Below are 21902 nucleotides of genomic sequence, written 5' to 3' on the forward strand. Positions count from 1 at the left end.
CCATTTGTTTTCAATTATTTCTAAATAATAAAAAGAAAGAGAATTGAAAATAGAATCACTCTCTGGCCATGGCATTCACCCTAGACCCGTGATCATCTCCAGGGTCAAGTGTGAGATCAGTCCACAGGGTGGGGACACAGTTTCTCTGAGCCCAGGGTTGTATAGAACAGGAAGTTGGGGGGGGGCAGGCAGAGCAGTGGGGGGCAGGGTGGACATGGCATTGCGTACCGGAACTTCTTCAGTTCACACAGGGCGGGCAGCAGGCTCTGCAGCAGCAGGGAGCTGGCTTCGCACAGGCGCACCTGGGACAAGCTGAAAGGGCCCACACATATTACTGGATTTTAGGCTGGACACACCTCAGGGGTCACCGGTCATATACAGAGGGGGACAGGCTCCCCTATGCCACTCTGGAACTGGCCCCCATCGGCTGGCATAGGAAGCAAGGATGCTTGGGCCTAGCACTGCCCCAGGCACTGCTCACCCCCACCCTAGAGTGGTCAGCCTCTCACATGTGGCCTAGAGTATGTACTGGGGTTGGCCAGAGAACTCGGGGCCCCTGGTAGTGTCTCGGGGTGCTGACCTGAGCTGCCGCAGCCTGGCACATGTACCCATCAGCTGCCTGATCAGAAGTTTATGGTTGGTCCCGAGGTCACAGTGAGCCAACCTGGAGGTGGACAGGGAGGTAGCAGTTTCTGAACTCCTGGGTCAGAAGTAGGGACTCAGTCCCTGTCTGCAAGGAGCTTACTTTTGGGGGTAAACAAGTGCTAATCAAATAAAGTTCCCCCTAAACAAAAAAGTCCCACAATTCAATTATGAGCAGGGTTATGGAGGAGAGGTCCAGAGGGGGCACAGCCAGGGAGGTGAGCTGGGGATAGGAGCCAGCTGTGGTCTGGTACTCAGGATGTAAACCTGCAGGGTCGCATTTACCCCAAGCAGGTAACATTTTAATTTCCAAAAATGTGCTATATGGATTAGAGGTGTTGTAAATCCAGGTCCCTACAAGTGAATAAAGGCAGGACTCGGGGTTCAGAGGGGCTTCCCTGAGGTGGTGGCATTTAAGCTAAGAATGGAGGATACCTGAGGGGTGAGGGGAAGTTAGCCAAGAAGGAGGAAGAGAGGAGAGGAGAGAACATTCTGGGCTGGTTAGAGCCTGTACAAAGGTCCTGAGGTCAAAGGGAGCAAGGTGGGGCTGGAGGAAGTGGAGGCGGTGGGGATGGCTGCAGCTGAGACTGAGGCTTGGGGGTAAGGACTACATGCCATGGAGGGGAAGAAAGGGCCGGACCTCATGATGTAGAGACTTTGGACATCAAAGGACTCAGAGCAGGGACATGAGAAATGCCGGAAGCAACACTGCCCCTCTCCCCCCACCCCCCAATCCCCATTTCCAGCCACTTGCTTGGAGCCCCAAGTCCTGGGTCCCACCTGAGAGTCATGGCCTCTGGGTTCTCCTGTTGGGGAAATTCCAGCTGGACGTGGATCTGGGTCATGGAGATGCTGAGGAGAGAAGGATGGCCAGTGTGAGGTCCATTGGCTCTTCCCAGGAAGGCTGAGCTGGGACTGGGGCTCCTTAAACAGAGCTCCCAGGCCCAGTGGAGACCTGGACAGAAGTCAGTGGGATACCAAAGCCTTTGCTATCAGCTACTCCATGTCACTCTGTCATCTCGGAGCTGAGGTGCGTGTTACTAGAATGCAGGGTCCATTTCTAGGCAGCCAATGTGGACCACCAGTTGTGTCGACATAGATTCAACAGCCCTGTGTTTTTAATCTAGGGCCACTGTCCTCAATCTGGCACAATAGCCTGACTACTGCACAGGTCCCAACAGCCCTATAAAGCCCCTTGTAGAAACCCTAGGAGTGCCTGCCATCTTGGGGACTTGTGAGTGATGCAGCTGTGAGTCCACAGGACAAGAGACTCCCCAGAGATAAGGTCCCAATGTCCATAAGAAGATGAAGAATTCTAAGGGGCTCCTTTTGGATTCACCTTATTTCAGTGATGTTGCCTGAGGCCTGGGCACACACTTTCAGCAGGTCAAGCACACTGGCATTTTCCATCCACGGCTCCTCCACCCTGTTAATAAAAATGTATGTAAAACAGGGCCTCCCTGGTGGCGCAGGGGGTTGGGCACTCCACTGTGGGGCAGTCCGGAGCCTCTGCAGCGCGAGTTCGATCCCCGGCCGGCCAGGGAGCAACCCACGTGGCGCGGCGGACCTCTCCTGTCTCGTCCGCTGCTCCCCTCAGCAGTGTATAAAAAAAAAAAAAAGTATGTAAAACATGATCTCAACTTTGTATGTAAAAAAAGGGAAAATATATAAAGAGAAGGAAGAAAAAAAAAAAACCATAGGGAGTAAGAGGGAGTCAGAGATGAGGAAACATATTAAATGTTAATGGTGGTTGTTTAGCTAGTAGGATACCCATGAATGGTTTTTACTTAGTTTCTTCTTTAGTTTTCAATATTTGCAGAACTTTCTACAATGTCTATGCATTAATTTAGAGGCAGAAAAAAGAGTTGCTTAAAATATTCCTACTTTTAAAGTTAATGTTGAATTTTTTTCCCCAAGTATTTTCTTTTTAGGCTCTTCTGGATTTTCCAACATTTCCATATTATATTTAGAGTAAGAAAATGGTTATTATGGTAAATTTGATGCTATGTATTTGACCATAATTAAAAAAGGTTAGTTTGGCGAACAACCAGCCAATAAAAAGTACATGGCGCTGTCCACAAAGTTAAGTTTTTTGGACACAAATATGTACCTGAATCTCATGGAGCCATTTGGTCTAATGTCCAGTTCCAGAAAAGTCATTGTTTAGAGGACCAAACTCAGTGTCATCACAGGAAGCAAGAAAGGGCCAGAGAGTGGGGGTGGGGGGGCGGGCTGCAGCTGGGCATCCGCTTCTACCTTTCAGTGATATGAAAGGGTGTGTGGTGTGAGTGTGTGGGTGATGGGGGGTGTGTGAAATGATGGGGGGGTGGGGGTGACAAGGATTAAGCTTCCTAAGAACTGTCACCATGCCCTAGGCAAATGTAAACCTGGACTTGATCCTGAACCCACAAACCATGGTCCCAACTTTGGGGACAGTGGGACACCTTAAACTGAATTGGGCAACACATAACACCAAGGAATTACTATTGATTTTCATAGATGTCCTCATTCAACTGTGATTCTGTCAGAAATGGCTTTACTTCTTAAAAATTTGTAGTGAAATATTTCAGAGTGATTTTTTTATGAGGTCTCTAACCCACTTCAGAACACTTCAAGCAGAAACACATGAAGCAAATATGGAAAAACAGGAACTACTGTGGAACCTAGGGGGTGGGAATATGAGTTTTCAAAATTATTCTCTCTCCTTTTTGATATCTTCTTGCTTTTCCAAAGGGTTAAAAATGATCCCAGTGAGGGCCTCCCTGGTGGCGCAAGGGGTTAAGTCTCAGCATTGTTTGATTCCTGGCTGGCTGGGGAGCTAACCACATGGTGCAGCAGACTTCTCCTGTCCCACCCGCTGCTCCCCTCAGCAGTGTGTTTCAGTAGATCTGCCTGTTCTGCTCCCCTCTCTGTCTCTGGTGAATCCTCACCTCCCGTACCTCTGGCCTGTACCCCAGTTCTTGTATGCATAAATAAATCTTAAAAAAAAAAAAGATCCTAGCAAAACACATGATATAGGCCATGTTCCCTGGGGAGGGTGACATCTCCATGTGCCTGAGGGGGTCTTCAAGACACATGGGCAGGGTTCTGGATGTGGGAAATGTCTGGCACCATGACCTTGGTGAGAGTCCTACTCTAGTCCCCATTCTGCCTGCTCTCAGGGTCATGAGGAAGACAATACCAGAGATGGAGGAGTCCTGCTGGCCTCCTCAGCAGGCTCAGGAGGATGGTCAGCTGCTCCAGGTCCAGGCCACAGCACATCAGCCTGGAGACAGAGGTGGGTTACTAGGGTGACTCTGGCAGGGAGTCTTCACCCCTCAGCTGCCCCCAGGGACTGGGCCTGATCACTCACGTGAGCTCTGTCAGCTGCTGGGTCTGGTGGGTCTGGCTCAAGCCGGTGGCCAGTCTGGACACATGTTCTGGCCCAAACTTACAGTTGCTCAGCCTGAGGGTGGAGGACAGGGGGCAGAGTCTGAGTGAGGCCTGTGGGGGCTGCTGTCCTGCTTTTCCCAAGCTCCCCCCAGAATCTATAGGGGAGCCCTTCTTTCCTGCCACAGTGTAAAGACCTTGAACCTGGCCTGAAAAAAGGCCTGAGATGTAGCTTCCACCCTGGGATTCTCTCCATAGCCCTGAGCTCCAGGCGCCCCGACCTTGTGTGGTCAGCAGACAGACCCCCTGACCACCGCCTCCCAGATGGGCTAAGAGAGGCCCAGCACAACTTCACAGGGAGGCTCACTCCTGCTGCACAGGGACCACTGGAAGCTTCTAGGAGGGGCTGACATTTGAACTGGGCTTTAAATGGCCAGGAGAATTTTATCTCAGGAAAGACACGGAAGAGAATGTCAGCCCAGTAGCCTCTGAGAGGTAGGAAAGCTTCATCAGGCAGTACATGTGTGGTGAACAAGAAGCAAAGCTTTCTATGGCTGAATGTGTGTGTATGTGTATGTTGGGTGTGGTATGTGTGTATATGTGGTGTTGGGTGTGTGAACATGCGTGTATGTTGTGTGTGTGCATGTGGTATGTGTATAGCCTGTATGTGGTGTGTGCACATATGGGGTGTGTGTACGTGTGTGGGGTGTGTGTATGGTGTGGGGGTGAGGGGAAGATCATGGGAAACGACAGCCAGGTCAGACGATGAGGGAGGAGGCGGGCTAAGGAATTTGAACTTTATCCTGGGAGCGACAGGGTCCTTGAAAGGCTTAGAGTATGGGGGTGGCAAAGTCAGATGTGTGTGTTGGGAGGATCCCTCCCACTGTTGAGGGGTGAATGGAGGAGGCCTGGCCAGAAGAACCAGAGCAATTTGGAGGATGTGATGGCAGCTAAAGTAAGACATGCAGGGAATGAGTCTCAGACGGAGGTGGTAGGGCTGAGAGCGGCTGATCCCAAAGCTAGAGGGTAGGGGGTGGTGGGTGGTAATCACTGTAACAGCAATAGCAATAGATAAAGCACTCAAGTGAGCTAGGCCCTTTCCAAGCACTTTATATACACACACACATACAGACACACACATGAACTCACTTACTCGTCACTCTAATGAGGGGCTAGGATAGACTGGGACACTGGGAGATGTAACACGAGAGAAAAGCCAATAACAAGAAAAAGCCCATGATACTATGACTGTTTAATCCACGTTAGGATATCGGCCAAGGGTGACCCATCAAGAAACTGCACCATCACCACAGCTCATCCCTGAGGCCCAAAACATGTGCAAAACTATAAAACCCCCCAAGCTGTTTTCACGAACAGCAACCCATTCAGGACCCCTCCCGTGGGAGCAGCATTGTTATCTGTCCTTGCATAAATCTTCTCAGGCCTGCTCCTTGCTGGCAGCAGTTAGCCTGTTTCTCTAAGCCTGCGGCAATTGGAGAGCTGGCCTGTGTCTGAATAAACTTGCTTTGGCTTGCTTATTACTGCTGTTAGTGTGTGGTGTTTCAATTCATTGTTATACTGGCCCTGGTCCCCGTTCATCAAATCACGTCATGTCACATATTTGGGGGCTCATCCACAACAACTTCCCGGCCAATGCAACAAAAACCTTAAGAGGCAGGTTTTACTATCACTCTCCTGAAACACAGAGAGGTTCAGTCACTTATCCAAGGGCGCACAGCTGGGAAGTGCTAGAGCTGGGATCTACCCCCAAGTGGCTCCAGAGTCCAACTTCCTAACTGACATAGTCAGAAGCCTCCAGACTTATTAGAGTTAGGACCTGCCTTAGATGCACAGATACAGTATGAAGGCTTGCCTGAGGGCTGCAGGTGTCGGGAGACTGCGGGTAGATACGGGGGAGGCAGACAAAACAGTGAGCTTGAAGCGGGTGTGTGAAGGAGGAGAGGCCCAGAGGAGGCATGGAGGCCACCACAGGGTCAGTCTCCTCTCCCCTTTCCTCCTCACCCCAGAGCAGGCCTTACTTACCTTAGTGTCTTCCCAGCCTCCTCCTGTAGGGAGAAGTGAATCTGGAAGCTCTGCTCAGGGCCCAGGCTGCAGAGAGAGGGGTTGGGGAAGCCTAAGGGCTGACCTGGCCAGCATCCTAGGCACCCAGGCACTGGGGGTGCAGAAGAACAGACCCCTCCCCACAAGCAAAGGAGGCCAGACACCCCAGAAAGGCCCTGCCCATGGGAGCAGATCACCTCCTCCTTCTGTTTAACCTGGCCCTCTCGCACTGTGACCTCCCTGGTCCCCAGGGCTTGAGGCCACAGGGGATGGAAACTGTGAGGCCGAATTCAGTGACCCTGACCCTCAGAGAGAGGAGGGCCATTAAGCAGGGGAGGCCTGCGTTGCCCGCCATCAGCAAGTGGTGTCAACACAATCCTTACTTCACCGATGCCTCCCGGACACGTGGGCAGGAGGGCAGCGTCTCCACCAGGTACAGGGCACCTTCCTGAGAGATGTTGTTATGACTCAGACTAGAAGAGAAACAAGGTTCAGGGGAGTGGTGGGGGCAGCACCCCAATGGAGGCTTGCTCAGTCCCCCTCATCTCTTCCTCTCTAGCTGTCATCTCCGGGAGCAGTCCTCAGTGTCCAAGCATCCATTCTCAGGTAGGGACACCGAGGTCCAGGGAGAAGCCAGAGGGCCTGCTCCTCATGGCAGGACAGGCACCAGACACCCCAGCCCTAAGAGCTGCACTGACCGTGCCTGCTGCCTGGTGGGGACCTGTCTGGGACAGGCCATTAAGGAGGCTGGGCCATGGGGTCAGGGAAGCCCAGAGCGCAAAGTTCAGTTGCCTAGCAACAGGCGGGATCCTGGCTCTGACCATCAGTGTCCCAGGTCGCTGGGGAGACTGGGTGAAAATGGGATGGCTTCCGAGGGCCCCTCCCCGCTGTGGGACATCTTCAAATCTGGGAATCAGATTTGGCCAGTTCAGGGACTGGCAGGTGCAGAGTTGGGCCAGCTGAGACGTCATGTCAGCCTGTGTTGCTGGGGCAGCCAACCTTTAGACTCAGCCTCTCCTGGGGGTCTGGTGGGAGTTCTGGTCATGGTGGATAGTGAGGGAAGGTGGATAGGACCTAACCCCCTTTTCCCTCCTCAGCCCTTGTCCTCTGGTGTGCTCCGAGGTGCCTCTAAAGAAGCCCGCTTAGTCCAGGGAGTCACCCTTCTTGACCTCAAACTGCTGGTTACTTACTCAAGCGAGCTGGAGACAGGCAGCTGGGGCAGACATTTCAGGAGGCTCCTGAGCCCGCCATCACCCAGCAGGTTTGCTGAGAGGCTGTAAGAGGTCAGAGGGGGTTGGTGGGATCAGATGTAGTCTTCATGGACGCCTTCTGTTCAGTCACCACCACTGTGACTCTCTAGCACTTTCGCAATCACTGGGCCACTCCAAACTGCTACTGTCCCAATAGTACCACCATCACCACCACTACCACCATCTCCACCATGCCCATCACTATTAGATTTATCCCCACCACCAGTCATGGCTCCCTTGTGCCCACCATGGCCCCGTCACTAGCACCACAGCTATCCAGTCCTCATCTTCCCCTTCAATATCTGATGCCCACTCCTGGGCATGTGTGCTGTCTGCGGGCTTCCAGGGGTTAGAGAAAAATCAGTTATCTTCCCTCACTGTCCACCATGGGTCTGCATCAGTCAAGAGCCACAACTTTTGAACAAGAGTAAATTCAGGCAGGGTCTCCCTGGTGGTGCAAGGGGTCAAGTCTCAGTGCTATCAAGTTATCCACAACCACTGCAGCATGGGTTTAATCCCCGGCCAGGGAGCTACCCACACGGCACAGCAGACCCCTCCTATCTCGCCTGCTGCTCCCCTCAGCAGTATATTTCAGTCAACCCTCCTGTTCTGTTCCCCACTCTGTCTCTGATGAATCCTCTCACCTCCCGCACCTCTGGCCTACACCCTAGTTCTTACATGCATAAATAAATAAATCTTTCTTAAAAAAGAGTAATTTCAGGAAAAAGAAAGAGGTTTCAGGGCCTCCCTGGTGGCACAGGCGGTTGAGCTGTGAAGCTCCCTGGTGGCGCTGTGAAGCTCTCTGGTGGCGCTGTGAAGCTGTCCACAGCTTCTACAGTGCCGGTTCCATCCCCGCTGGCCGTGGAGCAACCCACAGGGCACAGCAGACCTCTTGTCTCGCCCGCAGCTCCCCTCAGCAGTGTATTTTGGTCCTTCTGCCTGTTCTGTTCCCTGCTCTGTCTCCGGTGAATCCTCTCACCCTCCCACGCATCTGGGCTGTACCCTGGTTCTTGTATAAACAAAATAAATCTTAAAAAAAGAAAGAGGTTTGGAGGATGCATTTCCCCAACAGACTCCTTTTAATTTGGGGGCTCAGTATCAGAAATTGCACCTGAATATTCTCTTGTATCCCTCTGTTGTAGTGGTCTATGGTTCTAGCTGCAGTTTCAGAAACAATATAATCAGCCTGAACTAGAATTTCTGGTTTTTGTCCTGCATCTTTGAACTCATTTTATCCCTGATGAGGACACTTTTGAGACTTGTTTATTTCATCTTTTCCTGCAAAACTTTTAAAAAGTGAGCTCGTCTTATAAAGCCACTTAATAAACTTTAAAGTAAGAAAAAATTTCCCTCTACAATGAAAAAATTAAAGAATCAAAGACATATTGCTCATTCATCTGTCTTGAAAATTTCAGGATAATTTTCATCAGCCGCACTTCTCTTCCTGGCCTCATCACAGCAGGAATTTAAAGTGTGTCTGCTCGGCAGACAGCTCTCTTTATAGTTCATCGCTAGATTCTCCACGTCCTCGTGAGTCAAGATTCTGCATTATATACCCTGTGTGACCCTGACCTTGGGCAAGTTCTTAACTCTCATACCTCTCCTCTTTCATCTATAAAATGGGGAGAAGAGTATTTAGGGTTGTTGGAAAGATAAAAAGAATATGCAAAGCACATAGCATAGTGGAGCGCATGTTCCATAGGGGCGATTATTATTATTTTCCTACTTTTGCAGGGGCTGTGTGATTTGGAGATCCATGATACAACCTCTTGACAACACAGGAGCCCCCAAGTCCCCACCCCAGCTGGCTTGGGGAGCCTACCAGGTCTGAGCCATCTGTACTTTAACCACCTGCCAGGAACACCAATGAAGCCTTCATTTTGGGTCCCATCAGCCAGCAGGGTTCTAATGCCGTGATCAACACAAGGCCCAGGGGTCCCTGTGGCTTTTTGTGAAGGGCTCCCCTGAAACAGCACTACCATGGTGGGAGTGGAGGTGGAGGTGGGATGATACAGTGGGTGCAGGGAATCCTTAAAGATGTAGCGCAGAGTCTTAGGCATTCCCTGTTCTTTGGTCCCAAGAAGTGTTGAGTGCACAGGGAGAGAGAGATACACACACACACACACACTCTCTCTCTCTCTCTCTCTCTCTCTCTCTCTCTCTCTCTCTCTCTCTCTCTCTCTCTCTCTCTCTCTCTCTCTCTCCTCCAGTGCCACCCAGGTATGCACTGTTACTTTCCTCTCCCTCCTCCTCCTTCTTCTCTGCCCAATTTCCCCACAACTTACTCCAGCTGGCTGAGGTCCTCACACTTGCTCAGCAGCCAGCACAGCGACTCCATATGCTCCGGGCTGAGGCTGCAGTCTGTGAACCTGCTGCATGAGGGGGAACAGCCAGGGAAGGGGTGCTCAGGCACTCAGACCCACTGAACCTTGGCTAGTCCCTGGTGGGGCCTCTGAGCACCCATGGGGCCTCATACAAGCTTAGGTTCAGTGGAACTATCTGGCATTCACCACTCCCACCTCCTAAGTGGATCCTACCTGGTACCCACCTTCTTCCTCTGGGGAGGTGGTTTGCAAATTGTGGTCCCCAGCCAGTCACACCAGCATGACTTGGGGTCATCACTGGTGACCCAGCCCAGACCCACCAGGTCAGAAACTCTCAAGGCAAGGCTCTCCAGGTAACTTGGATTCAAGTTGGGGAACTACAGCTATGGGAGTGGACTAGGGGAACACAAGAGTGATGGCTGCCCTTGGGGAGAGCCATTGCCACTAGAATTAAAAGTAATAAAAGAATTAAAAGTAATTGCGCCTCCCTGGTGGTACAAGGGGTCAAGTCTCAGCACTATCAAGCTACCGCCAGCCACTACAGCATGATCCCTGGGGAGGGAGCTACACACATGGTGCAGCAGACCTCTCCTGTCTCACCTACTGCTCCCTCAGCAGTGTATTTCAGTAGATCTGCCTGTTCTGCTCCCCACTCTGTCTCTGGTGAATTCTCTCACCCCCTGAACCTCTGGCCTGTACCCCAGTTCTTATATGCATAAATAAATAAAAATAAATCTTAAAAATAAATAAATAAAGTAACAGTAAGGCTGCATTTGAAAGGCCTACTTTTAAAGCCAACTCTCACCAAGGGAGTCAGTGAAATTGAACAACTCTCTTATCTGCCTGACCTCCAAAAATCACGCCCTTTTGGCTGATTCAGAAACTATCCAGGCATCCTGAGCTAGTGTCTGGTTAGGACTGAATTGGCAAACTGCACAGTCAGGTTGCCAGCCAGTGATTAAAAAATGAATCAGAAAGTACCTAAAATTATTATCAATGACCACTGTTGCCCTCCTTCACAGTTTATATGATTATTTGCTTCCTGTTTTTAAATCACTCATTAAACCCGTATCAATCACTCATGGTTTGGAATGGAAAACCTTGCATACCACGCACAGATCTTAAACATAACACACAAATTGAGAGCAAAATATCATCATTAAAATGGAGCCAGCTCTTCACACCTGCTAAGGGTGCTCTCTGCTCAAAGAGGAGCTTAGCGAGTGTTCCAGGGATGTTAGAGACACATGAGAGCCCCCTGAGAATTCCCCTGGGCTTCAACAGGACTGGGAGCTGAAAAGGCAGTGCTGATCTCACCAGGGAGTTAGTGAAATTGAACAACTCTCCTAACTGCCCAGTCTCCAAAAATCACGCCTCTTGGCTGATTCAGAAACTATCCAGGCATTCTGAGCGAGTGTCCGGTTAGGACCGAGTTGGCAAACTACAGCCCATAGCCACCTGCTGTGGTATGGCCTGTTCTCAAGAATGTTTTCTTCCATTTGCAAGCTGAGAAAAAATCAAAATCATAATAATATTTCATGACACATAAGCAATAAATGAAGTTAGGCTTCAGTGTCCATAAATAGTTTCACTGGCGTAGACACACACTGATTTTGCTGCTTTCAAGCTGCAGTAGTGGAGGCACATACTGCCAGAGTCCAGGCCTGCAAAGCCTAAGACACTTGTATTCTAGCCCTTTGCAGGAAAAGTCTGTGGGCCTGGGCCAGGAGCGCCAGGGGATGGCCGGGGTGCGAGTCCCAGGGGCACCCTTACTGTGGCTTACAGGAGCTCGGATGCATACAGCTCTTGGATGCGTATGTCCCTGTGCAACCAGCACTTGCCAACCAACACAGCCAGCACGGGGGAGGTGAAGGGAGGAGAGGATCTGGTCCAGGCATCTCAGACAGTCAGTGGCATCAAAATGGTCATCTCTGCATTTGGAGGTTGCCCTCCGTCCCATTATCCTGCCTCTGGAGCAATGCCTCCTCCCTCTCCCCTGCGGATCCCAGAGCACTGGTCCAGGACCCCTTCTCCAGTTGCAGAAGCTGAGGGCTCAGTGGTTAGGAGCCTGCTCAGGGGGCCAGGCCCTTGTGGAGCTGGGCTTTAAAGGCTGGTGAAGTCCTTGACCTTGGACCCCTGAGTGCCCTTGTTTGGCCTGAGGAAGCCCGACTCCTTCTGGACCTCTGCTTCATGTTGGAGGAAACAAGTTTCTAGGCAGGAGCCCCCAGGCAGTCTGCTCTCTGCCCCAGCTTCCCCAGAGGCAGGTCTGCACACCCCAACGCCCCCTGGCTGACAGGGCACAGATGCGAGGGACTTACCCATAGCACCCGCCTTCCTGCTCCTCGCTGGACCTGAAGTGCAGGGTCATGTGCTTCAGGGATCTGGAGAGACAGCATGCAGGTCAGCACCCTTGGTCACAGCCTCAGGCTGCCCCTAGGGAGCACACACCCCTCTTCCAGAACCCGAGTCTCAGACTGGGGCTCACTGCCTTCATCCTGCCCACCCCCCCTCAAACCCACAAGACTTGAGGCAGGAGCCCCCAAGACTAGCCCGGCTGTCCCCAGGTGACGCTCACCTGAGATCCACCTTCCGCAGTCGCGGGCAGTGGCTAAAGAGGTTGGCCAGCAGGAGGGGGCTCTTCGGGGACAGGCCTGTGGGGCTCAGCCTGAGAAGGGAAGGGGAGAGGCAGGTCAGGGCCCAACAAGACCAGCAGGCAAGGACAGGGGCGGGCTGGCGGGCGGGGGCAGGTGGGTGAGGAGGCCTGGGGCCAGCAAGGCAGTGAGGCGGAAGGCAGAGACTCAAGAGGGACAAAGTCAAGTAGGCTGGGGTTCGGGTCCCAGTTCCACTTCCTGGCTATGGGCCTTGGTTTTCCTGCCTAGAAAATGGGACTCAGCGTGGCCAACCTTCCTCCCAGGGAGTGGCGGCTGTCATCACATCACACTCGCTGCTATTATTACTGTTTCTGGCTCAAGCACAGTCTTGACAGGCAGGTCCTTGCTGACAGGGTCACAGAGCAGTTTTTCTTTTCTTTTCTTTTTTTTGGTTCATTTTATGTAGTTTTATTCTTTTTTTATTATATATATATTTTACATCATTCTTCATTTTTGTGCAATGTATGCTTTCTCCTCTCAGGTCGTAGTCCCGTGAACTTCCTACCACCAATTCACCTGTGCACCATCACCACAGTCCCTTGGGCTCTTCCTGTCCGTTTTGATCCCTCTCCCTCCCCTTCACCACCCCCCTCCCCAGAATGTCTCTAATTTATAGTTGCCTGTTGATTTTGATTTTTAATTTATTATAATTACTTTTATTCCCCTGCCGCCCCGACCCCTTATTTGTCTCCTCTGCATTCCTCCTATAAGTGAAACCATCCTCAGCACCACTGAGATCTGGGGCTGGGTCATTCTTTTGTGGGGGGCTGGCAGACAGGAGGTCGAGCAGCATCAGACCACTGCTCACTAAATGCTGCTAGCAGTACTATCCCATTCCAAGCCCAACCCCCCATTACCAAATGTTCCCCGGGGGCTGAACCACTCCAGATTGTGAACACTGCCTTAGAGAAAGTGAGGTGCTTCAGCAGCATCCTTTGCTCCTTCGTTTCCCTTGACACCCCCTCCAAACCATCCATTACCTTCTTGTCTGCTCCACTCCCAAGACCCACCCTGAATCCACTCTCTTGCCTCCACCACCAGCTCCTGTCCCCATCATCTCTCACCCTGGCTGCCTCCTCCCTGCTCTCATTTCCCCTCTTGCCCTATGCCTTTTCTATCCGGCCAGACTGAGCTCTTGATAACAGGCCTTTCAAATGCCCTTGAATGAAACTCCAATCTCCTCCCAATGTTACGAGGCCTCCTGTGATCCAGTCTGGTCCACCTCTGAACAGCCCTTCCTGCGACTCTCCCTGATAGCCACTGAGTTCTGGCTGTGTTGGTCTTCTGGCTGTCCATGAGCCTACAAAGCACAATCACATCTCGGGGGCTCACATATGCTGTTCCCTCTGCTTGGAATGCTGTTCCCTGCTCTTCACAAGACTTGTTCCCCCTTCTCCTTCAGATTGTAACTCAGTATCCTCCTCAGAGGCATTCCCAGTCATCATCTGAATCAACTCCTCAGCAGTAGGGATTGAGGAATATAAAGCTTAAGTTCCGGAGAGGCTCAAACTGGACACCTCATTCCAAAGACAGAGGGGGAGTTGGAGACTGATGCTGTGTGACGTGGGCATAGAGAAGTCCCTCTCTGGTCTGAGGTTTTCAACCTGTTCATTGTAACCTGCCAACTTTTATGTCCAAAGCAGCCCTTCCTTCCTGTGCTCTCCTGGCAGCGTGGCCCGCTGGCAGGTAGTGGGACCCAAGGGTTCACAGGAGCCCTGCCACACTTGCCTGCTCTCTGGAATGTCATATACTTCCTCCCTCCCCATAGGGCTCAGGGGCAAGTGAGATCCTGGATGTGATGAGAGGCGCCCCAGGCATCTTCAGCATTAGAATTAGATCTTCAGCATTGGTACTTACGTTGCTGTTATTAATGGGATGATTTAATTTCTTGTTGTATTTTTCCACCTCAGCTGCAGCTGCCTCCCCCCTCCCCCCGCGAGAAGAGTATTTAAAGTAAATCCTTTTAAAATTCTAACCAGTCAGAGCTGAAATTAGAAAAGAGAGTTTTAAATACTTTGGGGGATGTGGTTAAATTCTCCTTTTACAGAGTTAGATGGTGACCTTTAAACACTCGTGTGTGACATCTACACAACACACATCTGTAAAGGCCCTGGCAGGAGCAGATGACTATTCCATGGGTGGGGGCAAGGCCACCATCTTGTCTGAGTGCCAAGTCTGGAGGCGGGGTTGGGAATGTTCATCCCATGTCAGGTGAGGAAACTGAGGCCCGAGGGCTCAACTCACTCACCCCAAGGTTGACAAAGTTTTAGAAAGAGCTGGAAGCAGACTTGAGCTCCCAGTTGTGCCAAGAGGAGGAGAGAGGGCAGGGAAGGGGTGGCTTTGCAGGCAAGGGAAGTGGGAAGCCAGTCTTACTGCAGCAGGCTTAGCTGGGGGAGCCGGGGCATGTGATGCAGCAGGGTCTCCAGGCTCTGCTCACTCAGGTCCTCGCAGGATAATCTGTGAGATAAGGGATCTGAATAAGGTGGGGACGCCTTGGGGAAAGCTAGGAGTGTGGCCTCACAGTCAGAGCCCTCTGGAGGTGGGTCCTAAGCCAGGCTTGCTGACACCATTCCCTCTGAACTTGGGGTCCTTGAGTTATCTCTGGCGCTAGAGGAAAGGAAGGTCATATACATATGGAAAATGTTGCAATAAGCCAAATTAAACAGTTTTCTTTGCTGCAGGACTTCTCGGAGCATTTACTGTGCGGTGTGAATTTCCAAAGGCTGGAGTAGATATTTTTTCTCAAAAGAAGCGGACTAGTGGGAATATTATTTTGAAGGTCGGGAAGACGGGTGCTCTGCAGAACACACTTGTGACAGAGAGAACATCATCTTAACCCAGAGCAGTGAGCACACTCGTGGAAATTCCAGCCACAGGTCAGTCAAGGAGGGAGGAGGGTAGCTTGCATCTCTGATGGCCCGTCAAGCAGACCAACCAATGGATCACTTTCCCAGATAATCATTTCATCAGAAGCCAGTCTACTCAGGAGAAACTGCTGCTATCACCCTTTGGTCTCTGCTCTGGTTGCAGGACCAGGACGCCAGGCTCTAAATGCCCTGGGACTTACTTGCAGTCTCCCCTGGGAGTCTGGAGTCCCTTTGGACCCCCAAAGGCACTAGGACTGCATTTTCCCTCTGCCTTCTCCCTCTTTGCCCTTCTCTCGCTTCCCCCTTGCGCTTCCTTCTTGCCTCTGCTGTTTTTTAAAAAGATTTATTTATTTATGCATACAAGAAGTGGGGTTCAGGCCAGAGGCATTAGGGGGGCGGTGAGAGGATTCACCAGAGACAGAGTGGGGAGCAGAAGGGGTGGATCGACTGACATCCACTGCTGAGGGGAGCAGCGGGCGAGACAGGTCTGCTGCGCCATGTGGGTCAGCTCCCTAGCTGGGGATCAAACTTGTGCTGCAGTGGCTGCTGTTAGCTTGAAAACACTGTGTCTTTAACCCCATGCCACTAGGGAGGCCCCTTGCCTCTGCTCTTTTGCCCCTGCAGGCTGTCCTTCCCTCACTGAGGCCTCTGGGATTCTAGTCCACCTCCCTGGCTGTTGGTGGTGGTGGGATCCATCTTCCACTTGATCTTGTGTCCCTGGGCATGGCCAGTGCCTGGTATATATGTGCTAATAATTAAAGCACAGGAGGATGCTTTTTGCCACACACACAAAATGACCAGAAGCATCCTGGATGTCTGTTTAGACTTGGGGTTGGGAGGGGTATAAGTGACTTGTGGCACAGCCCGACCATGGAGGGTTAGTATCGAAAGGCACGAATAGCTAATCATTGTGTAAAAAACACATAAGAGACAGTCAGAGGCGATTGAACCCTGGTGGGATATTGATGATTTTTATATGTTAGGTCTGGGAGTGGTTTTGTGGTTACATTAAAAAATAAAGAGCATTGATCTTTTACTATGCACACTGAAATATCTACAGGTGAAATTATAAAGTATCTGGGAAATGCTTCAGAACGTGTGTGTGTGTGTGTGTACGTGTGTGTGTGTGTGTGTGTGTGTGTGTTTGTGTCTTGGAGCCATGAGGGGATAACACCGAGACAGCAGAGGGAAAGTAAGGGTCCATTACTCTATTCTCTCTACTTTTATATATGCTTACGTTCATAATAACAGTAGTTTTAAAATTAAACAGTGACTTCACAGCAAGGAGAGCCGACAACTACTGCCTCAGTCAAGTGAACAAGGTCAAGTTGGAGGGCGATGAGCTGAGTCCACAGCGTGAAACCCAAGATGGAATGAGAAGCACATTCTCCTCCTGCTGGCCCTCCCCCGAACCCACAGCCCCAGTTTAACCATGAGGAAGACATTGGACAAGCCCAAAAGGAGGGACATTGGACAAAGTATCTGACTGGTATTTCTCAAAGCTTTCAGGGTCATGAAAGATAAAGAATGAGAAACTCATTCTTCAGAGGAGGCTCAGGAGCAGGCTGAGAGGGCCCCAGATGGGCTTCTAGATCAGGGGGGCAAAGGGGGACAAAGGCATTAGGGGAAAAGCAGGTGACACCTGAACCAAATCTGGAGGGTCGTTCACAGTCACGCACAGTCACGCTCATGACATAGGGGCCGTGATCATGCGAGGTATTCACCATCAGCTGCAACGGGGCGAAGGAACTCTCTAGACTAGCTTTGTAGCATTTCTGAAAATCAGGTCTTAAACTATTCTAAAAATACAGCTTACTAAAAACCCATTGGCTCCACGTGTCCTGATATCCTGGTAACACACGGGCACCCACAGGAGACAAGCTCCCTGCAGAAGTTCACCTGGTGAGTCCCTGCACCTGTAACGTCAAAACCCAGGTGATCGACTCAGATAAGCTTGTCAGAGGGGCCTGAGGGCATCTGAGAGAGGAGCCCGAAAGCCAAAAAACAAGACTGTGGCAGAATGGAAAAACACACGGGCTGTGATGCAAAGTGAAACTGTACAATGTTCGTCTCCACTGTGAGTGGGTAACGTCTGACAGCACCGGTCAGGGGAGGGGAGGGGTGGTGTGGATATCTGCATTTCAAAGTAATTATTGTAATGCAGTAGCCACAAGGGCAGAGGAAGGTTGACTGTCCACTTTGCAGAAGACAAAGCTGAGGCCTAAAGCCACCTCCCTCAGGGTACCCAGACTGTCGGGGGCTGAGCTGGACTCCTGATTCCAAGGGCAGTCTCTGGTCCCAGCCCCAGGTGTCCCGGGGGGTAAGCTGGTTCCTGGAGGGGATGCCCTGAGGAGGGGCCTTCAGAAGCGATGGGCTCTAGCCAGGGAGGCAGGCCCAGGTGGGTGCCAGTGTGGGGCTCCAGAGGTGGGGGTGGGGGGCAAGCTGGGGTTCCCAGGTGCCCTGAGTTGAGTGGATGAGGAAGGGGAAGGCCCCAGGCCCAGGCGGCCTCTCTCAGTGGGATGAGTAGGTGCTTGAGCTGGGCCATTGGGAAGCTAGAACCTTCTACTGACAGGTTAGGGAACTTGCACGGGACAGGACAGGGGGTCAGGTGGGAGTGGACCAGGACCTGACTCCTTGCCAGGACACCCCCTCCCAGGAGTCTACATGGTGTCTGCTTTACTTACTTGACTTCCAGAGGCCCCGGGCACTTCTCCAGGGTCTCACAGAGGTGGCTGAGGCTCAGGGGCTCCAGCTGACATTCCCGGAGGCTGAAAAAGGGTGGCAGGCTGGGCAGGGGATCAGAGAGGGTGCAGGACCCCTGTCCAGCCCCAGGAACTCTCCCCTTCTCCCGACAGCTCTCCTCCCCAACCTGCAGGACTCAGATTCCCTTCCCCACTCACCAGGGCACACTCTCCCCCGGCAAGTCTCCCTAACAGCAACAACAGCAACTTCTGACTGCCCAGTTGCTCTGTCCAGCCTCCAAGGCCCCCCTCTCTGCCCCTGCCTGAGTCTGGACCCGCACTAGCCTGGACCACTTCAGCACCCTCCAGCCTCCTGCTCTCACCTCCCTAGGAGCCCGTGTACTCTGCAAGTGTCTTATCCTTTAATAGTGCAAATCTAAGCAGGCCTCTTCTCTGCTTAAGCACTCTGTGGCTCTCCATTACCCACAGGCTAAAAACAAAATGCTTTTTCCCCAGTCTCTGCTCTTCCTGTATATGCTGTGGCCACACTGGGCAGCTCCAGGAGCCAAGCTGTCAGCCCCGGTGCCTTTGCACAAGGTGGACTCCTTGCCGAGGACACTCCTCTCTCTCCTCCTTGGATAACCTCATACAGGTCTTGGTCTAGGTGTCTCTCTTCTTAGATGAGGAAATCAAGGCTCAGAAAGGAGAGAGGACCCAGCCAGGCCTCACTGCCATTCGTGGCAGAGCTGGGAAGTCTTCAGAGAAAAATGTGTAGGCTCTTTTCTCGAAGGAGAATGCTGGGTAGCAGCTGCCCCTATTACCAGCCCCCGTAGGCCCCTGCCCACCCTTCTTCTCCTTTTTCTCACACGCTCTCCCAATCCCTAGCCCTGTGCTCCAGGCACTCCTCACTCCTTGATCCCTCACTCCCACTGTGGCTACCCCCAAAGAAAGACCCAAGTAAGACAGTACCAGAAGCTCTTGGGTATGCAGCGTTGATCGTCCCAAAAGAACTGCGCTCCAGCTGGGAACTTGGGCAAAGACCCATCAGCAGGCAGATCCCTTGGGGTGGAGAAACCACTTTGAGAGGGACGTTTAAAGCATCCCCCTTGGTAGGCCAGACTCAGAAGTCAAGGCTGGAAGGGATCCCAGAGGCAATCAAGTCACTAGACTCCAGACCAGCCTCTCACTGTACAGAGGGGAAAACTGAGGCGGAGGGCGGGGAAGTCCGAGCAAGAAAAGCCAGCAGCTTACACCTGTCCAGGTAGGCAGCACCTGACTAGGTCAGGGAGAGCCAGGACACAGCCCCTCTTCTCTCTGACCACCAACATTCTTATGACTTCTTACCCGACCTCAGGCCTTGATTCTTTTGGCTTCAAGAACACCGAGGGTTCCCCAAAACAGAGACCTTGACCTGAGAAGCACGGCCTCTGGCCTTGCCTCAGGCAGCCCACCTGGAAGGGCAGTACCGCTCCCCGATTCCTCTGCTGGTCAGGCCATCATCCTCCAGGTGCGCCCTCCCCCCCGCCAGACCAGGAGGCTCCAGTAGGGGGCAGCGGGGAGCAGCCAGGAACATGGCGCGAGACTATTCTCGTTTATTGCTAAGATGTGGAAACTTTTTTAAAGTACCAAGGGTTCAACCCCTCCCCACCCCGCAAAAACAAACAAACACAAAAAACCCCAAAAACAAAGCACCAAGGGTTCCTGGTTTCTCAAACTTGATACTCAGAGACGGAAAGGGTGGGGTCTGCAAAGGTTTGCCAAGGTGCTGGAGATGAAAGACAACCACAGCCGCTCCCCTCTGCCCTCCCACACCAGTAAGCTGCCAGCAGCTGCTGCCTGTCACCCCCCCCTCCTCCTCCTTTCCTCCCCCTCCCCCTCCCACCTGCACCGCCTCCTTCCCAGATCCATCCGTGGCAGCTGATGGCAGCTGCGGTCATGACAGCTTAATTCTAGTGAGTCAGGGCCCAGCGGACTGGGGACAGGAAGGACAGGGCAGCCCAGCCCACTCCCAGAGATCTCCCTGCTTACCTGTCACTTCTGTCACCTCTCAGGACGACATGTTGGCTCTTGAAGCTGCAGGCAGAGAGGAGGCAGCAGTGTGAGAAAGGGCAGAGGGCCCACAGCTAGGCACGGGGCGACAGCCCACTGGTGGGGTCGGGGAGGGCCTGGAGGCACCGGCTCTCCCAGCAGGTCCAACGGTAAATGTACGCAGGGAGAACTACGTGAAGCACAACACCAACGTGGTCACCTTTAAACCTGGCCGTGAAACTGTTAGAATCATTTTACAGTGTGGGAAACGGAGGTGAGGAGGCTGGTGACCTGCTTGAGCTGCACAGGTGTGCCCTCCTGGATCTGAACCTGGTGCATCTGCTATAGCCCTGCCCACTCGTGGGGATCCCCTGGGAAGGGAAGGGGAGGAATGGGGAAACCCCACCTGAAACCATGAGCATCTTCATTGTTTGGCCCCGGGTGCCTGGCTGGACACCTTCCCCTCCGTATGTCCCCATCAGCTCCAGAGACCCCACCATTAGGGCCAGTCTTGGGCCCTTATGGTCACCAGGGAGTCCCCAGTTTGCTTCAAGTCTCCAAGGTCAATCCAGAGAGTAAGGGGTTGTTTACTGATCGTGTCCCATAGTGAATTTAGAGAAATTTGAGTGTTCCTGGAGTTATATGTGTCCCTTTGTTTGTTCATTCATTCGTTCATTCATTCATTCAGCAGATACCCATTGCATGCTCCCTGGACATGGCGCCATGCAGGGTCCCAAGGATGCTAGTCATGAATGCAACAGATGGGGGCCTGTGTGGGAGTGAATCACCAGTGGGACAAGGGGTGGGTGGGCCCCAGAGGCACACTCACCTGATGTCCAAGAGGAGCACCCACGGCAGAGCAGAGAAGCACTGGGTCAGACTGCACACGGCATCCAGGGACATGCTGTTCTCACTGAGACTGGGGAAACACAGGGGAGACACGGCCGGAGGCCACTCAGGAGCCAGTCACCCTCTTTGTGGTCAGAGCAAGGGCAGGGGGAGGCTGTGCCTGAGTCGAGATGAAGGTCTGGACCCCTGATTGTCAGGACGCATCTCTTCCAGCTCCCCAGTGTACAGAGGAGAAACTGAGGACTAGAAAGAGACAAGGTCTTGCCCAAGGTTATAATACATGTTGACAACAGAGTTGAGACTAGAACCCACTGGTTCCTTCTGTCTGTGATAAGTCAGGGGTGGGGGCAGAGCTGTGACTCGGTTTCCCAGCCTGACAAAGGAGGCGCGATGTCCAATGCAAAATAAAAATGTGGAGCCTTTTGTTGAAAAGGAAAGTACAAAGCTTTTTCCCTTTCTTTTGTGGTCTCTCAATCTGCATTGGTGGTTTTTTTTTCCCCACTGGGCAATGTTGCACCCCCAGGCACAGAGACACTGGTCAGGGAGTGAGTTCTGGCTGCGCTGGGTCCTACGCATTCCCAGTGTGGCCAAGGTCACATGGGGACTTGCCTGAATGCCCCAGTCTGCACATACCATTGACACTTGAACTACACAGGTCCCTGTCTATGTGGATGTGGATTTTTTTCTATCTATGGGTTCTGCTTTCATAGATTCAACCCACAGCAGATGTCAGGAGGTGGAATCCATCAATGAATAGCCCGAGTTTGGGAGCCTACTTTAAGTTACATGCAGATTTTCTACTCAGAGTGGCCATGACTTAACCCCCTGAGTTGTTCAAGGGTAGCTGATTCGCCTGCAATGGTGAGGCCTTTCTTGCTACCCTGGGGCAGACTCTGAACCCGATGGGGAAACCCCTTCCCAGCATCCTGAAAGCGCATCCCTGGGCAGGAAGGGGTCATGGCATCATTCTAAGTGTGTGCCCCAGACCTGCAGCGCCCTCTGCAGTTGATGTGCTAACTACCCGGGCACCAGGGGCTCAGAGAGGTGATATCACTTGCCCAAGGTCACGCAGGGAACTTAGGGCCTGTCACTCTTACTAGGGGTCCTCTTACTTAGGCCCAGAAGATCTCAAGAGGAGAGGGGGCGCAGGGGAGCCAAGAACTTCAGGGGGCCTTTTAGG

General features: G+C 52.3%; 1 protein-coding gene across 1 annotated transcript in view; it reads right to left on the reverse strand.

Moving 5' to 3' along the window:
- Positions 1 to 21902, reverse strand: part of NLRC5 (NLR family CARD domain containing 5) — a 66769-nt gene that overhangs the window by 11733 nt on the left and 33134 nt on the right. Inside the window, exons 20-36 of the mRNA XM_037516395.2 lie at positions 20703 to 20792; positions 19874 to 19918; positions 18815 to 18904; positions 17849 to 17932; positions 14671 to 14754; positions 12222 to 12311; positions 11965 to 12027; positions 9608 to 9694; positions 7263 to 7346; positions 6456 to 6545; positions 6055 to 6120; positions 3995 to 4087; positions 3824 to 3907; positions 1982 to 2068; positions 1423 to 1494; positions 581 to 664; positions 229 to 312 (exon numbers count right to left, since the gene is read on the reverse strand). Coding sequence (XP_037372292.1) covers positions 229 to 312; positions 581 to 664; positions 1423 to 1494; positions 1982 to 2068; positions 3824 to 3907; positions 3995 to 4087; positions 6055 to 6120; positions 6456 to 6545; positions 7263 to 7346; positions 9608 to 9694; positions 11965 to 12027; positions 12222 to 12311; positions 14671 to 14754; positions 17849 to 17932; positions 18815 to 18904; positions 19874 to 19918; positions 20703 to 20792 — 1377 coding nt within the window. The remainder of the gene's footprint in view (positions 1 to 228; positions 313 to 580; positions 665 to 1422; positions 1495 to 1981; positions 2069 to 3823; positions 3908 to 3994; positions 4088 to 6054; positions 6121 to 6455; positions 6546 to 7262; positions 7347 to 9607; positions 9695 to 11964; positions 12028 to 12221; positions 12312 to 14670; positions 14755 to 17848; positions 17933 to 18814; positions 18905 to 19873; positions 19919 to 20702; positions 20793 to 21902) is intronic.

Source organism: Talpa occidentalis, unplaced genomic scaffold (assembly GCF_014898055.3).
Source record: "Talpa occidentalis isolate TD23 unplaced genomic scaffold, MPIMG_talOcc4v2.1 talOcc4.17, whole genome shotgun sequence".
NCBI classification, from domain to species: Eukaryota; Metazoa; Chordata; class Mammalia; order Eulipotyphla; family Talpidae; genus Talpa; species Talpa occidentalis.